At 35.1% G+C, this 17496-nt stretch overlaps 2 protein-coding genes across 2 annotated transcripts; both read left to right on the top strand.

The window, feature by feature from the left end:
• The first annotated feature begins 5998 nt into the window (after positions 1-5998).
• LOC102591502 (uncharacterized) lies at positions 5999-14737 on the top strand. The gene is made up of 3 exons (XM_006340441.1): positions 5999-6333; positions 13953-14082; positions 14158-14737. The coding sequence occupies exons 1-3, from the start codon at positions 6217-6219 to the stop codon at positions 14175-14177; spliced, it is 267 nt and encodes an 88-aa protein (XP_006340503.1). The 5' UTR covers positions 5999-6216; the 3' UTR covers positions 14178-14737.
• LOC102591845 (probable UDP-arabinopyranose mutase 5) lies at positions 14198-15603 on the top strand. Its single transcript, XM_006340442.1, has one exon. The coding sequence runs from the start codon at positions 14272-14274 to the stop codon at positions 15316-15318; it is 1047 nt and encodes a 348-aa protein (XP_006340504.1). The 5' UTR covers positions 14198-14271; the 3' UTR covers positions 15319-15603.
• The last annotated feature ends 1893 nt before the right edge of the window (positions 15604-17496 follow it).

Raw genomic sequence — 17496 nt, 5'->3', positions numbered from 1 at the left:
TAAATTATACACACGTAGCCGGACCAAGGTGTGGGGTGAAATTCTTTAAATGTCGGACCAAGGATTTAGAGATACCTAACTTATCACTTTGCATGTAGTACACTAGGAAAGGATTGCTACTACTAGGATTACTGCGTTATGAGCTTGTGGGGGACACGTATACCCTAGTTATTTCTCTCATCTTGATAACAACCAAAATTGAGTTTTGATTACTGATTACTTATTAAATTCTTATAATTTGTTTCACAAAACCCCCCCTTTTTATTACTTGTTTCTGAAAGTAATTTGACTAATCGAATATAATTGTTGGTTAAATTAAAGTCTAAATCATTTTCCTCGTGTGATCGACCCCAACCTACAAGTTGGGTTCTTTACTTGATAATGACCGCTTATGCTTCTTTAGGGAGGTGTAATTTGAGCATATCACTCATGCCCCAAGGAATGAAATCGTCTTGGAAAGCACTACAAAACACATGGCACTCTGACGGAGGAGATCGAGATGGTCTAGACCTCACAAAAGTCCTTCACCATTATCTTGCACGACCACAAAGCTGAAGTGCAACAAACCGGACACCACGAGCATCCACCATACCTACAGCCTCAAACATCTCATGTCACAAAGTCAAGAACTCATAAGCATCCTCGTTCTTACCATCCTGAAACTGGAGTGGTTTCATCTTCTAAAACCTCTTATAAACCTGTTGATCAACCGCTATCACAATAACCTTGGGAGTAATTTGTGCACCAAAAATCGGCGCGGGAACCACTGGTGGCGGGCTCGCTTGAACATGAATACTCCGAGTTTGTTGCTCACATAGGGTCTGCGCCCCTACCCTCATCTGAGCACGAGCTTAATGCTAAAAAATAATAAGGGATTAGCTCAAGGAGTACTAAAAAAGGTGCTAATGGCAGCAGGACTCCCGCGGGTAATAAGAAGCACCCTGTGGCGTACCTGTCGCACTACTCAAAGAAATGTTCTCTAACACACCTAGCATCCTCAACAAAGTCTCTTGAAAAAAAGAACTCCAAACTCCGGAGGAACTTGGTCCTCAACAATGTCAAATTGTGGCTCAGGAGAAGCCTCTCTAGCTCGACCTCTGGCTGGTGCTGCTCTACAGGCACGACCTCTAACGGGTGCTACTCTACGAGAACGACCTCTAGCTCGGGTCCTACCTCTATCCCTAGTTTGGGCCTCAATAACAGGCTCGGGGACTGCCTCCCCTCTACTAGTGGAAACAGAAGCTCTGGTCTTCGGCATCTGCCAGAACAAAACGCAGAAACTCAACACTAGCGAAGGTAACCACACATGAAAATAATGAATGAATAAAAGGAAGTTTTCTAACAATCTTTGTAGCCTCTTGAAGATAAGTATAGACGTCTACGTACTGATCCTCAAGACTCTACTTAGACTTGACTTGTACACACGTGAGACCTATGAACCTAGGGCTCTGATACCATTTGTCACGACCCAAAAACGGACATGATGACACATGTCTTGGTGGGAATAGAGAAGTGTCATCACGTCCATTTTTGAGTCGTGACAATGTATTAGAGGAAATGAAAAATTAAAGAAAACAACAAAATACATAATTTTTACTCTATTTTGCATCTATGTATGCATATATCTATAGATCATATGAATTATTTATAACTTCATTTGTAAAGGCTTTATAAATTCTTTATTCTTCATAAATTTGAATTATTATAAAATAAATATGGATTATGAAAGGTTATAACGACAATACTCATTGATGAGATTATTTTTTCATTAATTTATGAATATTATATTAATTAATTGATCCAAAAATTTAGCTAAAAATTCAAAAAAATTACAAAAAAGACAAATAGAATCTTAACCAAAAAGAGAGGTGCCACATCACTTTTCTTTTATCTAGTTTATATATATATTACACCAAACAATACATTACACAAAATATAAAGGGTAAAAATGCAAGTTAAACTAATGTGTTTTATATTTTTTAAACTCGATTAAAGACTTTATATATAGTAAAGAATTCAATAAAATTTATAATATTTCATTAAGACAATATTTTATTTTCATTTACATATGATAAATATAATAGTGTGTTCCATATCTCTAATATATAGTGTAAATGAAATAAATTATAGGTATTTAATTGTAATCTACATAACTTTTTCTCTATAAGCATAAATGACATATATATTTTAACAAAAAGAAAAGCACAGAAAATTTAACATTGAATCTGAAAATCACTTACGAGTATCACCTCTATCAATACTTTACAAAAAAAAATAGTATAAAAAATTCTATCCTTGATATTATAATCTTCAGGAAATATTTACATTCCAAACATCTTCGGAAGATATATCTCTTTTATTTACATCACTTAAAATATAAATTATAGTATAAAAATTACCGACATTGTGTAAACAAACATAAATATGTCTTTCTTTCATTGTAATACATCCATCTTGATAAAAAAATATTTCCCTTCAAAACATTCACTCCCTTTCTATCTGTTTTTCAACATATCATGACGTCTTCAATTCAAATGCAATGGTAATGCCATTATCCCCAACAATTTTAAGAAGATCAACATAATATTCTATGACTATGGCTACAAGGAAAAAAAAAACTAAAATAAGAAAAAATAATAATAAACAATGACGAGTAAATAATTCTTAACTAGAGAGAAATGTCATACTCAAGTAAAAGATCACATAAACTTTGCAAATTCAATTGCCCTTCTAAGTGATTTTAAATAGTAAAACTTACGTAAAGAAATGTGAAAATAATAAAATTATTAGAAATATTTGAGCAAATGAATAAAACAGAATCATCAATTTCTTACTTAATTATCATGACCCTTAATCTTTGTCAGTTACTTCACAAAGTAAAAGATCTTAAATAAGGGATGCAAAAATTTTAATTAAAGAAGATTCGGGGTAAAAATAAGTCGATAGACTTATCATAATTTTGAGTATCATACAGTTTTGTGCAATATTAATGCAAAGTATATAGTTGGTTGTAATGACATATGATCTGTTGTTATTCTAGGGGCACCTCATGTGGAGTCCTGAAATCTTTTGAAGTATGTCGACAATTTAAAATTGGGGTGACACAACAAAATCGCAAAATTTAAAAGTTGACCCGGGCTAACGTCATCCCATCATAGTAGAAACATTTCCGCTATGGCGGCAGGTCAGTCGCTATAGCGAGGTAGGCAGGGGGTAATTCTCGAAAAACACAATTTCTTTTAATTGACCTCACCTATTTCAGTGGTGAAATAGGTTAGGGATATTTCAGAAATTCTGCTAGGCCACTTTAAACTTGAGAACAATGGAGGGGGGAATTTCAGTGCAAGGAAGGTCAACACCCATGAAATTCCGGTCTACGTTCGTTAGGAATCGCCCCACGGAGCCATATAATTTGGTTTAAAGTTATTCAACAATAGTTTAACGTCCAGATATACTATATTTTTCTTAACTCAATTGTATACATGTTTTTACTTATATTGTGTCCTGTGGTTTGTCGGATATTGCATTATAGGCCTTCGGATATGAAATCTGGATGATTGAATGTATGGTTAGTTGTCTTTAAGGCTGAGGATGGATTGACTTTGTTAATGTTAATCTTGTAGTGATTGTTTGATGTTATCCTGGAAAAGGTAATTATGAGTGATCAGATTATACCAAGATGAAATTCTTTTGGGTAGGTGATGGTTGTTTATTTTCCAAGTTATGAGATGTTTACATGCAAGGGCGGACCCACCCTTATCGAGGGGTGTCAAGCGACACCCCTTTGTCAGAAAATTACTTAGTATATATATATTTCAAGTTATATATATATATAAAGTGTTGAGAACTCTTAATATAAGTTAAATGTTTTGTCTAGTGATTAAGGTGTTTTGAAACCTCACTTGAGGTCATGTGTTCTAATCCTACTAGCCGTATAGTTACATTTTTTTACTACAACCATTGACACCCCTCAATGGACTTCATCTTCTTTCTCAAGAAGAATAACTATTTTTATTTTCCTAAAAAAAATTAATATAATTTATTCTTGACTTTGTCCTCTAGTTCTAACATATTTATCTTATCTTTCTTTTTAGGGATAATGCTGTAAAAAATGCTACATGATATGGTAATTCGATATATACCATATCCATGGACAAATTTACGTAGGTCCAAGGGGTGTCATGTGACATTGCTTCGTCGGAAAAATTTACTAAATATACATATATAACTAAAGGCAAAAAAAATAAAAGCAAATACATTATATACAATGACACTTCATAACACAAGCGTACACTCAACTTAGTTGGTCAGGCACCTTAGTTCTAAGCTAGAGGTCACTCGTTCAATTCATGAACTTGTCATTCTTTTTACACATTTGATGTCTTAGTTCTAAGGTAGAGGTCATGTGTTCAATTCTTGAACTTGTCATTCTTTTTATACATTTGATGTTCTTCATTCACCCTTCTTATAAGCTTATTTTTTGTGTTTTTTTTCTTTCACCTTCTTTTTCACCAATAAAATTAATTAAGAACAATGTATGAAACATTTAATATTATTAATTTAATACATTTCGAAATAAAAAAATACTCATGCATTTTTTTAATAATTTTTAAAAAATATTTCTTTTTAGAAAAGGTATAGTAATGGGTGCAAATTGTACTTTATTCATATTTTGTTCTTTTTTTTCAAAATTAAATATGACTCACATAGTTTTATTTATTGTTTTTCATTTTAAAAGGTGACACCCCTTACAAAAAATTTTGCGTACGCCGCTGACCATATCATGGTCACCCCTAATTAAGACTATGTTTCGTAGCTGATAATGATGTAAATTATCATTGTAAAAAATTAATACGGTGTTGGCTATCAACATGATTTATGGTGCAATAACGAAACTGCTCCACTCTTAACCAAAGGACTCGTATTCAAGCCTTGGGTATGGAAAAATCTGTTGGGAGTGTCACCCCCAAATGAATCGTAGTGCACAATTCAAATTTGAGTTTTTGGCTAAAATCATCCCTGAAGTATAACCTAAACCTAAAGTACATCCTTGTGTTATATAACTGAACAAAAAACATCCTTACACTATTCAAAAAGTTGCAATATTCATCCTTCTGTCTATTTTTTTAAGAAACTCACGCCACCAACAAAAAATATGTCAAGTCAAATGAATATATGTACACATGATTAAGCTAGTCAAGTTGGGTGATTTTTTTTAATTTTTAGAAATTGAGGGTTTAAATCATATTCAGACAAAATATATTCAAATTCTAAATATTCTTTGTAAAAATACAACTCCAACTTCAAAATTTTCAAATAAAGTAATTATTATTTAATTTTCACAACAAAACGCCTACATAATTTCACTAAATTTCCAGTATTTTTATATATTGTATAAAATGTGAATTGCATTGTATATACGTACTATATATATTTTTTATTAAAGAGAATCTCTAAATAGTTGCACATAATATTTTTAAAATGATTTTTTTTGCATAGTCTTTCTAACCATCGGAACCTACTATATAAATATTTCAAAAACTTATGTATTGTTGCAAGACAATTTACTTGATGATGCAAAAAACATATAAACTAACAACACACAAAATTTAAATTATGAGAATAAAATATTAATTTTCTATTCATATCCTTATTCTTTTTAGGTAACATTGATCTTCTCGTCGTGGCTAAGACATGACCAAATTAAAAAATATATATTTTTATTAGTTCAATCAGTTTCTTAACAAAAATGGATTGAAGGATGATTCTTGTTATTTTTTGGATAGTATAAAGATGTTTTTTGCCCACTTAGATAATATAAGGATGTACATTAGATTTGAGTCATAGTTGAGGGATGATTTTAGCCAAAAACTCATTCAAATTTAGGCACAACTTTATTACGAGCACTAAATACTAGAAAGAGAATAAAAATATATGATATTTGGCTTAGTCATGTGAATTTCTAAATTATAAAATAGTTAGTGAAATAATTAATAAGATCCAAATATTGATTTTCTGAAATTTTGAAGAAGCAGCTTCCGATACTGGTTTTCCGAATTTCCTGGTAGCTTCCAACACCATTTTTCTCTCTCTCCCATTAACATACATACATACAAATCTTTAGATGTAAACAAGTGCTTTGTTGGGTTGAGTGAGTCACATGTGTAAGAGAGTATGTGAGAGAGAAAGTATCGGAGTAATTTAAGGGTTAAATGAATGAGAACCGACCCGCCTTCCCTTCTTTCTCTCGCTATTGACTCTGCCCTTCTTCATATCTCATCCTATTCTGATCTCTCTTTCTTACCTGAACACATTCTTGAAGACCTTTTCCTGGTAACACACTCTCTTCTTTTTATGGGTTTTTTCTTCTTCTGATTATCAAGTATGATTATGGGTTTCTCTCTTTATCTAACTTGATTGTGCTATGATCGGATTCTTGGAATTTCTTTTCTTATATCGTGTGATGTATCTATCCAGACTGAACAGAGAAAGAAAGTGGGGGGTTTTTATGTTTAATTTTGTACTTGGGTAATTTTATCTGACTTTTTTTTTTTTTTTTTTTTTTTTTTTTTTTTTTTTTTTTTTTTTTAGCTTAACCTTAGTTCACTTATTTTGTTATAAATATAGGATGATCTTAATTCAGCAATTTGTTGTTTAGACTTTGTTATGTAAGAGTAGGAGATTGATCCCTTCTGCATTTAGGATTTTGTTTTTTTGTAGCTAGTGCACTTGTTGTGTATCTTTTAATTTTGGGGCATGTTTTAATCTTTTTGGATTTATGAGTATACTTGTGTAAATTTTCTGTGATGGGATCTGGTTTCTGCATTTTTTGGGTTTTCCTTTCATGGGTTTCCCTTGCTATTTAGTTGTATGTGGTGTTCAATTATCATCAGTGCTGAAAGGATTTTTGCCTGTCTTTCGTGTGGTCGATTTGTAAAGACTTTTTGAGTTATTTCAGTTTGACTGTTAGTATGTGATGTATCTATCCAGACTGAAGGGAGAAAGGAAGTGGGGTTTTTATGTTTAAGCTTGAACTTGGGTAATTTTATCTGACTTTTTTTGCTGAACAAGATAATGTTAATTCACTTATTTTGTTTTGAAGAAGATGATGATCTTAATTCAGCAATTTGTTGTTCATACTTTGGTAAGAGGAGGAGAATAATCCTTTATGCATTTTGACCTAGTCCTGTACAGCCGGATTATTAAATACTGGGTCATGATAACTAATTTTGTAATTTTGTTGAGTCGTATCTTTTTCATGTAAGCATGAGTAGGTGCTTTTTCATTCACAACATCATAAACATTAAGTACAAAAAGTCCCGAGTTACAATAGCCTTTCACCACAAACACATTATTTTTTGTCAGTATGATCTTATCAAATTCAAATGACACTTCCACTCTAGATTTATTAAGCAAGGCTACGGGAATCAGGTTTGCCACATCGTAGGAACATGTAGCACATCCATAAAGGCTAAAGTTTTTCCCAAAGTGAGCTTTAGGAGTACTTTATCCTTACCCAAGACTTTAGTAGTTCTTGAGTCCCCAAGGTAGACCATGTCATTATCATCTCCTATTAATTTATAGGAGGCAAATGCTTCTCGATTTGCACAAATGTGCCGAGTAGCCTCAGTGTCTACTCCCATCCCTTTATATGTGCTACAATGTTTACTTGAGAAATGACAACTGCAATAATTTCATCTCCTTCAGCTAAATTATCCTTTAGGAGATAATTTTTTTCTTTGTAATTTTTTGTTCTCTTCCTTCATTGTGCAATATGTTGACTTGATTTTCCACAAGTAAAATAAGAGCCTTTCTTTTACTTAATATTGGGAATATAAGACTTGTAACCTTGAGACTTAATACCATACCTTTTGTTATCGATGCTTTGACCTTATATTAAGTTTGCCTTGAATGCCAACTCCTTTGCTTTGAATGTCTCCTTTTTGTTGGTGGCTTCAATTAGAGTGTGAGTCACAATTTCCTCAATAGTGAAATTTGTCGTCTTATGCTTTAAGTTATTTTTGTAATCATTCCATGAGTCGGACAATTTTTCAATCAACCAACAACAAATATTTCTGGTAGAGTGATCCCCTCGACCTTCAAGTCTTCAAACAATTTTTGATATTCATTGATTTGAATTTTCATCTCCTTCTCGTTACTCATTTGCCATTGATAAAATCTCTCGACCACAAAATTTGTTTGGTAGCAGCTTCATCAATGAACTTTTTAATTAAGGCTTCCTAAATAACTTTTGCTTCTTTGCAGTTACAGTATACTGCAGTTCGTTAGATATAATTTGTAATATGGTATGACGACATACCTTATTGGCATATTGCCATGATTCCAGAATTTTGTTATCAACGTTTGCACCAAGTTGTGGATGTAATAATGCATGTGCAATACCATGAACATAGAACAATGAAAAAACTTGTTCTTGTGACCTTTTGAAATTTTCATTAGCGAAAATTTCAATATTTGACACGTTCGAAAATGGTTTGACATATGGTCAATCGGAATTGGAGAAATAGGATTAGTACCGACATTGATAGTGTCAGAAATAGTTTTTGAAGTAGTATTAAGCAAGTCGAGTCCTCTATTTTAAAATTGTTTTAAAATAAATGGGGAATTGTAGGATATTTTAAAATTATTTGAGCAAAGTTGAGCAAGTCGAGTCCTCTATTTCAAAATTAACACTAACCCTCCCGATCTTGCTAGCCGGGGGCTCAGTCTTTCAAAATTCAATCTTTCCCCTTCCAGTCCCAGGGAATCGCTCTTATAGTAGGAGGTTTACTATGTCCCCAACTTCTCTTTATTAAGAAAGTAGGTTGTCTACTATAATTAGATTAAGATCGTAAAAACAGAAGCTTGTAATATAGCTAGACCAAATTCAATAAATGGAGTCCGGTAATAACATTATGAGCTTTTTCGCCTTTGCTCCTTCTTTCCGGAGCGCACTAACGGAAAACTCTCTTGTGCCATTAGCGAATCCCTTTAGAGGAGTCGCCCGAATTATTTGAGCAAAGTTGAGCAAGTCGAGTCCTCTATTTCAAAATTATTTGAAAATATATTGGGGATTGTAGGATATTTTAAAATTATTTGAGCAAAGTTGAGCTCATCTAAAGTGTGGACTTGGTGGTCAAGTTATTGCATATGACTTCAACACTTATGTCATCCAGTTAATGACAAGTGCTCATATGTCATCACTTGATGACCAAGCATTAGGCTACAGCAACATGTATGCAAATAAAACACTGCCCACTTAGTCTCTTTCCATGTTAAAAGCTATTTATCAAACATGTACAGACATGGTCATAGTTGTGTCACTGCTCCAATTTATCAGCTATGACCAAGTAACAGGAAGTTATACCTGAACCGGACAACCAACTTTCAGCTCCAACTGTAGTATTAGTTGACTTGTTCTGGATAAATTTTGGAGCATTTTTTTTTTGATGAAGTAACATTTGTATATTGACCAAAACAACACATAGGTTGTGCTGAAACCATACTTGCAAGGTAAAGGAAGAACAGCTGATCAAAACCTAGCAGAATCCTAGGATATCTATGATCAACTAGTATCTTCTATGTAGATTTGTCTACACCAGAAACAGAAGTCTAATGCAATTCAATTTGATTTTTTGTACTGAACTGCTATTCAGAACATTTGGAATTCCTTTCTTTCCGGATTGTCCACTATATCCAAGCTGGGACAATCCTTCTTCTATCCTTGTTTACAACTCCTGCTCAGCCTCCTCCCAACAAAGGAGAACCTCAGTTATCTTCCTGGGCATTGTTCGTGCTATACCTTTGATGTTGGTAAAAATCCTCCATAGCTGATCTGTAACCTTGCAACATAAGAATAGATGGCTGATTGTCTCAAGTTCTTCCCCTCAAAGAAAGCATCTTGAACAAAGGAGGATCTTTCTCCTGTTAAGATTATCTTGGGTCAAAGCAGCTTCATGTGCTAATAACCATGTGAAACAAGAGACCTTGAAAGATATTTTCACTTTTCAAATGTGTTTCCAGGACCAATGAGCTATCTGTTGATTGTCTTGATTCAACAACGTGTAAGCTGAACTTACTTTAAAGAGTCCCGTACTGTCTTCTTTCTAGCATAAACAATCTGTACCCTCTGTAAACTTTAAACTTTTGAAATCTTCTAGCTTTTGTAAAACTCAGTCAATGTATCCACTTATCAGTCATTTAAATTCCTTCTGAGTAATATGTTCCACCTCTGCGAGGACCATGCATCTGCTACTGTCATCTGATGTTGCATAGCCTTTAAGGGGTAAATCTATCGGACACCCCCTACCCAACCAATCATCTTCCCAAAATGATGTTTTGTACTCATTGTTCACCTTTATGGAGGTGTGATTCCTCATAAAAAGGCACAATAATCTTATAGATCTCCACAAACTGACTCCAAAAGGAGAGTGCACTTCATTAGTCATTAGGGAAAGTTTCCATGATATGATCAATTATCTCCCAACATTTGATAAGAAACCCATTGTGTAGCCATCTTGGCCAGGAGCTTTATCCATGGCACACATCTTCATCTTCAGGCAAGTAAGCACCTCATGTTCCTCAAAGACACCCTGTAGTGATTCTCTCTTCTTCAGAATTGGTAGGGCTGTTGATAAGATTGCTTAGACTGTTGGCAGATCTCCATTCAATAATTTCAGAATAGAAATTTTGCTAGAATTCAGTGATCACTCTTTTAATTCCTTCTGGTTCCTCCATTTTTACATCTCGTATCACTAATTGACTTATCTGATTGCTTCTCTTGTGTGCATTGGTCACTTTATGGAAGTTTTGTCACCTTGAAGCCAACAGAGCTCTAGATCTTTGTCTTCATGTTTTTTCTTCATTTTTGATGTGTTCATCATACTCCATCAGAACGGTGGCTTGATTCCTCATTTGACAGTGGTCTATTATGTTGGACAACATCTATTGTAGCAAGTTGATTCAAAATCTGAGCCTTTGAAATCCCAAGTTCCCTGGAATTTACTGCTTCTACTCCATTCCTTTAGCTTGCCTTTAAGTGCTTTGAGCTTGCAAGCCAGAATATAATCAGGCTTGCCTGCAAACTCAAAAGAGGTTCACCATTCTCTAATGCTGTCCACAAAACTTTTAGTGTTCAATCACCAATTCTCAAATTTGAAGTAGGATTTGTTCTGTTCCCAGGCACCACATTGCAGTGATATATGGATGTGATCAGATTCAATTCTTTGTAGAAGTTATGTGATATTACTGAATCTATCATCCCACTCTTTTGAAAAAAAAGTAATCTGTCAATTCTTGAAGCAATCATATGATTATCACCCTTGAACCAGGTGAAGGGCCCCCTTCCAGTTGGGGTTCTATGAATGTCATATCCTCTATAAAATTTGAGTTCACCATAGTTGGAAATCTCCTGCTACTTTTCTGAAGGAAATCTTGGGATGTTGAAGTCCCACAAACAGCCAAAGGTCACCCATCAAGCCCCTAACTGCTCCTATCTCTTTTTGGGAGTAGGGGCATCAAAGCTTGCCCAACCTAGTAAAGGGGCTTTGGGGATAGAGGGGTTTCTGGGGGAGAGAAAGTTTCCAGGTTGGATTTTTGTAGATCAAATAGTACTAGTTGGGTAGATAGAGGTGGTGAAATCTAACCTTTGCATCGATCTTCTTTAGCAGGGCGGGTCGCTTGAGTGTCAAAACCAAGCCAAGCGGTGGTTGTTTTTCCTTGGCTTATCGAACCAGCGTATGCCCATTCCTCCTTTGATGACTCCCAGTAGAGAAAGCCTCAATTTTCCGATGTGGATTGAAAGGAAATTGGGGATGGACATAGACCCTTCCGCCTATCCGGAGTGTTGGAAATATAGCAATGTTTTTTGGTGCATATACCCCTGACACTCAAAATCTTGAAAGTGTGCCTCAAACTTGCAAGTTAAGGTATACGGACCAATTTGAAAAGAGGTCCCTCTCCAAATTCCATTATCCCATAACATCAATATACCCCCTCTGGTACCATTAGCTTCTAGGCATTCAAATCTCACCCATCTAACCTCCCCAAATCTCTTTTATGCTCTCCCTTACACCACCTTCTAATTTTGTTTCCTGAAGACAAATGATGTCAACATTCAATTTGTGTGTCAAGCTCTTTACAACTCTTCTTTTATCCATATTGTTTTTCTTGAAACGGGTGACTATGTATTTCTCAGGGAGACCATCAAAAGTGTTGGTTACAAGAAAAAAGAGAAAAAGAAACACTTACAGGGATATTCATAATTCTACAAAATGGTCTAAATTCTCTAGTCACATTTCTTTACACCAAAAGTAGAAAGATACTATATAATTTCATTTTACTTTTTAAATGGAGTTGAATCTATCTTCGAAACATTTCCCATTTCTTTCTCTCCAAACTGTTCACCAGATACACTGTGGGATTATCCTCCACAACTTCTTCTTACTCTTGTTTCCGCCTCATTTTATCCAACAACTTAGCAAGTCTGCTGTATGTTCAATGCATAGTCCATCTTGTCTCGGTTAGGTTTAGAAATAAGGACCAAATCTGTGCAGTGAATTTGCTATGTAGAAATAGATGATTGTTGGTTTCATCTGTTCCCTTGCACAAGAAACATCTGGAGACTGATGGCTCGTTTTCTCTTCAAAACTTCATGTGTCAAACAGACTCTCTTAGCCACCGACCAAGTGAAGCATTTTACTATGGTTGGGATGGGGCATTTCCATATGTCTCTTCATAATTTTGGCTGCTCTCCATTCTGCACCATGCATTCCTTTCTAAATGCCCTGTTTAAAGTGAATTCTCCATCTTTATTCTGTCGCCATCTCAAGATGTCTGGTTCAGAATTGGTCCCATTGAAATCACCAATCCTACCTAACAAGTTAGCCATCCTTTCAATCTCCCATTCATTCAGCAATCTCCGACAGTTAAAGTTCCAGTGCACTCCACACTTCATAAGGTCTCCATCAGTGGTAATGTCTCCTTCCAAGCTTCCTTGAAGAATTTTATTCTTTTTACATCTCCTACTATCATCTGTTAGTTTCTTCCAGCTTGGGCAATAGAGCTGTAATTGTCTTCCATACTCCCACCCCATAAGTACTAGTGCTCACAACTGTACACCATGGTTCCATTCTCCAACCCCATAAGTACTAGTGCTCACAAATGTACACCATGGATTGGGTTCATCAAGCCAAGCGCTGGCCGGCAAGAATCGCCGGGGAATAGCTATTTAGTTATACTGAATTTTGATGTGTTGGGTTTGGCATTCTCTCAAAATAGAGAAAGAAAGAATTTTTTTTTCCATCTTTGCCCTAGAAAGGCAGAACTCAAACAGTGATCCAATAAAAGAAATCAGTTATCATCTGCACGGACAAGCTATGAGCTGTTGCAGAGTTACTTTCTTTTAATCTATATGAGTAGAAGTAGGCATGTTAATGCATGAATCAAACGATGAGTAAGGTCTTTTTTTTTTTTTGGTGTAGCTGATGTTTCTGAATTCTGAACTAGGCGAGTTTGTTACATGATTTATCCTTCTGCAGTTACTTGGCCATAGTTGTGTCACTTTTCTACCTATTCTTTACATGTTAGAACTTCAACCTGTAAATCTGTGGCAGGTCATCTTTATGTATTCCAAGTGGTATTCACCAAGCAAAATTAGCAGGCATATCTCACACCTGCACTTCTTGTTGCATCTTAACAATATGACACTGTCTGAACTTCTACAACATATAGACTGTAGACTATACCAATATACTAGCTGTGGACTATTAATGCAGTTACTGCTCCATATGTTCACTATTAAAATTATGAAACTCCCCAACGAGAACTGGAAAACCTCCCTTGGGCAGATCTAATGATGACAAACTCTGTAAATTTTTGTGAAGATCCATATACTCAATCATGTTGGAGTAGGTTCACATGTGATAACAGTCTTAATTTTCTGTTCTTGGCAGAGGACCTTGAGAGCTGGGAAGCTAAATGAGAAGATTTTGAAGCTGTTTATTGCAACTGGAAAAGAAGAAATCCTTTCGCTAATTGGCGCATTTAACATCCAATGTGTTCTTACTCCTGTGCTTCCTACTAGTAAGTGTTTTTTAAAAAATCCTTCTGTAGTGCATTATGATTCATGATGTAATCTTTATAACTACTTTATTTCAGGATGCTCTGAGAAATTCTAATATTGTTTGGTAGCAAGCAATTTTTGCAAAAGGCTCTCTCCATTCTCAAGGCAACAAATCCTGTTCTTGCTTTTGCTTATTTTAGCCTTGAAAAATGTCTCAAGTCAGCGTCAGAGATGATGAGGTAGATATTGTGATAGCTGCAATTGAACCAGATCTTACTTCTTTTCTGGAAGAATGGAGAGCAATATTCTCCCGATTTCACCTGATTATTATCAAAGATCCTGACGTCAAAGGAGAACTTAAAATTCCAGGTGGATTTAATTATGATACCTATACAAAAGCTGATATTCAACAAATTATTGGACCTTCAAATGCTGCAACTTTCTCTGGCTACTCGTGCCGATATTTTGGCTATCTCTTGTCAAAGAAGAAATATATCATCTCAATTGATGATGACTGCATTCCAGCTAAGGATACTAAGGGTATCCAAGTCGATGCCATCGCACAACATATCAATAACCTCTTGACTCCTGCCACCCCATTTTTCTTTAATACCCTCTATGATCCTTTCTGTAAAGGAGCTGATTTTGTTCGTGGCTACCCATTTAGCTTGCGAAGTGGTGTCTCGTGTGCTCTATCATGTGGACTGTGGCTTAATTTAGCAGATCTTGATGCACCTACACAAGCCCTCAAGCCGGAGCTGAGAAACACTCGATATGTTGATGCTGTCCTCACTGTACCAGCTAGGGCCATGATGCCTCTGAGCGGAATCAATATAGCGTTTGATCGCGAATTGGTGGGACCTGCTTTGCTGCCATCTTTCAAGTTGGCAAAGGAAGGAAAGTTCAGGTGGGAAACTGTGGAGGATGTATGGACTGGAATGTGTGTTAAGGTAGTATGTGATCACTTAGGATATGGTTTGAAAACTGGGCTTCCATATGTGTGGAGGAAAGAAAGAGGTGATGCCATAGAGAGTTTGAAGAAAGAGTGGGAAGGGGTGAAGCTGATGGAAGAAGTTGTTCCATTCTTCCAATCAATGAAATTGACCCCGGCAGCAAAAACAGCTGAAGATTGTGTGATTGAGATTGCAGCAGCCGTGAAGGAGCAGCTGGGACGAATAGATCCTGTGTTCACCCGTGCAGCTGATTCCATGGTCGAGTGGGTGCAGCTGTGGAAGACTGTCAAAACCCGAACATAATTCAGTCTTGTTTGGGGGGTGAAGTTCCATATTATTTATTTTCTTCTAGATCCTTACAAAAGGCATGTACATTTCATCCAGACGGTTCTCTTAAAACCGATGCATAATATAGACAAGGTTTTGTTTTCAACTGTTACCTAGGGTGACCAAGACTTGATAATAATGTTTGGTGTTTTTTCTTGATTTACGTTCTGTCTTTCTAAATGTTTGGTTCATTTTATGTAAGTGAGACTCAACAGGAAAGGGGAAATAAATGGTGTAATGCTTGCTGCTTCTGTTTCCTTAGTAGAATTGTTGTTAGTTCTAATCCACAAATATGCTGTGTAAAAATTCAAATCGGTTTTGATGGAATGCAGAGCCAGACCACAGATGAAATGTGTTTGTCTAATTAGTTGGGGAAAAAGAAAAATATAATTCTCAAAATTTTGTGTTTTTTTGTAAGTTTGAAGAAAAGCATTATTTACAATTTATGTTGTTAGATTTCGTCTGAAACTCAACCCTACCAAATGTGTGCCCGACATTTTGATTGAATCGGTATGAAAGGAAACAAATTTAAAAGTTCTCTCCTATTCTAGTGAAAAAATTGTTTTTCACCATGTATATTTCAGTTCGATAAAAAATGAGTGAGAAAACTATGTTTGATAAACACAATTTTTTCATTAATCCATAGTGGAAAAACCTTTATTTCTAATAATATTTTTTAAAATAGAATTATTTGAAGCAGCATAAATAGAAGGAAAAATTACCCAAATACATCACTTATTTTACTATATTCTCTAAAATTTCCTTCGATTTGAAAAAAATACAAAAATTCCTACTTAACGCGAAGTCGGAAGTCACTTTACGCAATGTATTGGTTAGATACATCACTTTACGCGATGTATAGGTCGGAGACATCACTTTACGCGATGTATCAGTCGAATACATTACTTTACACAATATATCATGACATACATGATGTATCGGGACATTACTTTACGCGATGTATCAGTCATATACATCACTTTATGTGATGTATTGGTCGAATACATCACTTCACGTGATGTATCAAGATGTTACTTCATGCGATGTATCAATTGGATACATCAATTAACGCGATATATTGGGACATATGCGATATCGGATCGTTGAGTGATGTATCCGAAATATAGACGCGATGTATCAAGACGCTGAGAGATCTATCCGAAATAAAAACACGACGTATCGAGATGTATCCAAATTCCACCAAATTTAAGGAATTTTTTTAATTTGAAAAAGAATAAAAATAAGATGTAATAAGCTCTTTAACCATAGGAATCCACTATGAGATTCCTGTAAAATCTACTAAATAGAACCATCATATAGCAGAAGCAAATGTTGTGACTTGTGAATTGTGAATGTGATGATGGATGAAGAAAAAGAAAGGCTTGTGGACCCCACAATTTATTGTTATTGCATTTTTATATTTATTAGAGAAAAGACATAAAGACACAATCAAAGTTGTTTCGTATTTGCATAAAGACATCTTAACTTTCAAAGTGTCTTATCACCCCACAAAACTATTTAATATCGTTGTAAATGGGCCATTTTGACCCATTCCCTCGTCTGGGTTGTTACCACGCACATGAGGCGCGTCATTCCGTGTTTTCACTGCCATGGACCAATTTAAAAGTGCCACGTGTCATTTTCTTTCTTTATTATTAATTATATAATCAATTTATGTCATCTTCCCCAATTTTAAACCCAAAATAGCCCTAATTTTTTGATTTCATGGTTTTTTCCATAGCAAGATCAACCTGTAACAACGAAAAACTATAATATCCTAACAATATCTTAACAATGGCAACAATAGGAGCTCGATTCCAACACTTTTACAAGAAAATTTTAATAATCCCTAAAATCATAATAATAAAAAAAAGAGAAGATTTTTATCATATGATGTAGAGCCCTAACATGTTAGACCTTCAATCTCCAAGAATCTTCACGAAGACACATAAACAACAAGATTATCAACAACAACACAACGAGAAAACTTTTCTATTTCTTTAGATTTTAGGGAAAGTTGAGAAATAAGAAAAGAAAAGGAGAAATGACTTTCTTCAAAGAACAGGGTCGGGTCGGATCTTTTCTCATCATAGGGAGTGCGCTACACGCGCCACTAAATAGACGAGGGAATGGGTCAAAATGGCCCATTTACAA

This window comes from Solanum tuberosum, unplaced genomic scaffold (assembly GCF_000226075.1).
Source record: "Solanum tuberosum cultivar DM 1-3 516 R44 unplaced genomic scaffold, SolTub_3.0 scf00018, whole genome shotgun sequence".
NCBI lineage: Eukaryota > Viridiplantae > Streptophyta > Magnoliopsida > Solanales > Solanaceae > Solanum > Solanum tuberosum.
This window is presented reverse-complemented; position numbering and strand designations above follow the sequence as displayed.

Excerpts from the sequence above, each read along its gene's own strand:
- LOC102591502 (XM_006340441.1), top strand. The coding sequence starts at position 6,217 with ATGAGAACCGACCCGCCTTCCCTTCTTTCTCTCGCTATTGACTCTGCC. Across the intron at positions 6,334-13,952 it reads TTCTTGAAGACCTTTTCCTG|AGGACCTTGAGAGCTGGGAA; the intron begins GTAACACACTCT and ends TGTTCTTGGCAG. Across the intron at positions 14,083-14,157 it reads TACTCCTGTGCTTCCTACTA|GATGCTCTGAGAAATTCTAA; the intron begins GTAAGTGTTTTT and ends ACTTTATTTCAG.
- LOC102591845 (XM_006340442.1), top strand. The coding sequence starts at position 14,272 with ATGTCTCAAGTCAGCGTCAGAGATGATGAGGTAGATATTGTGATAGCT.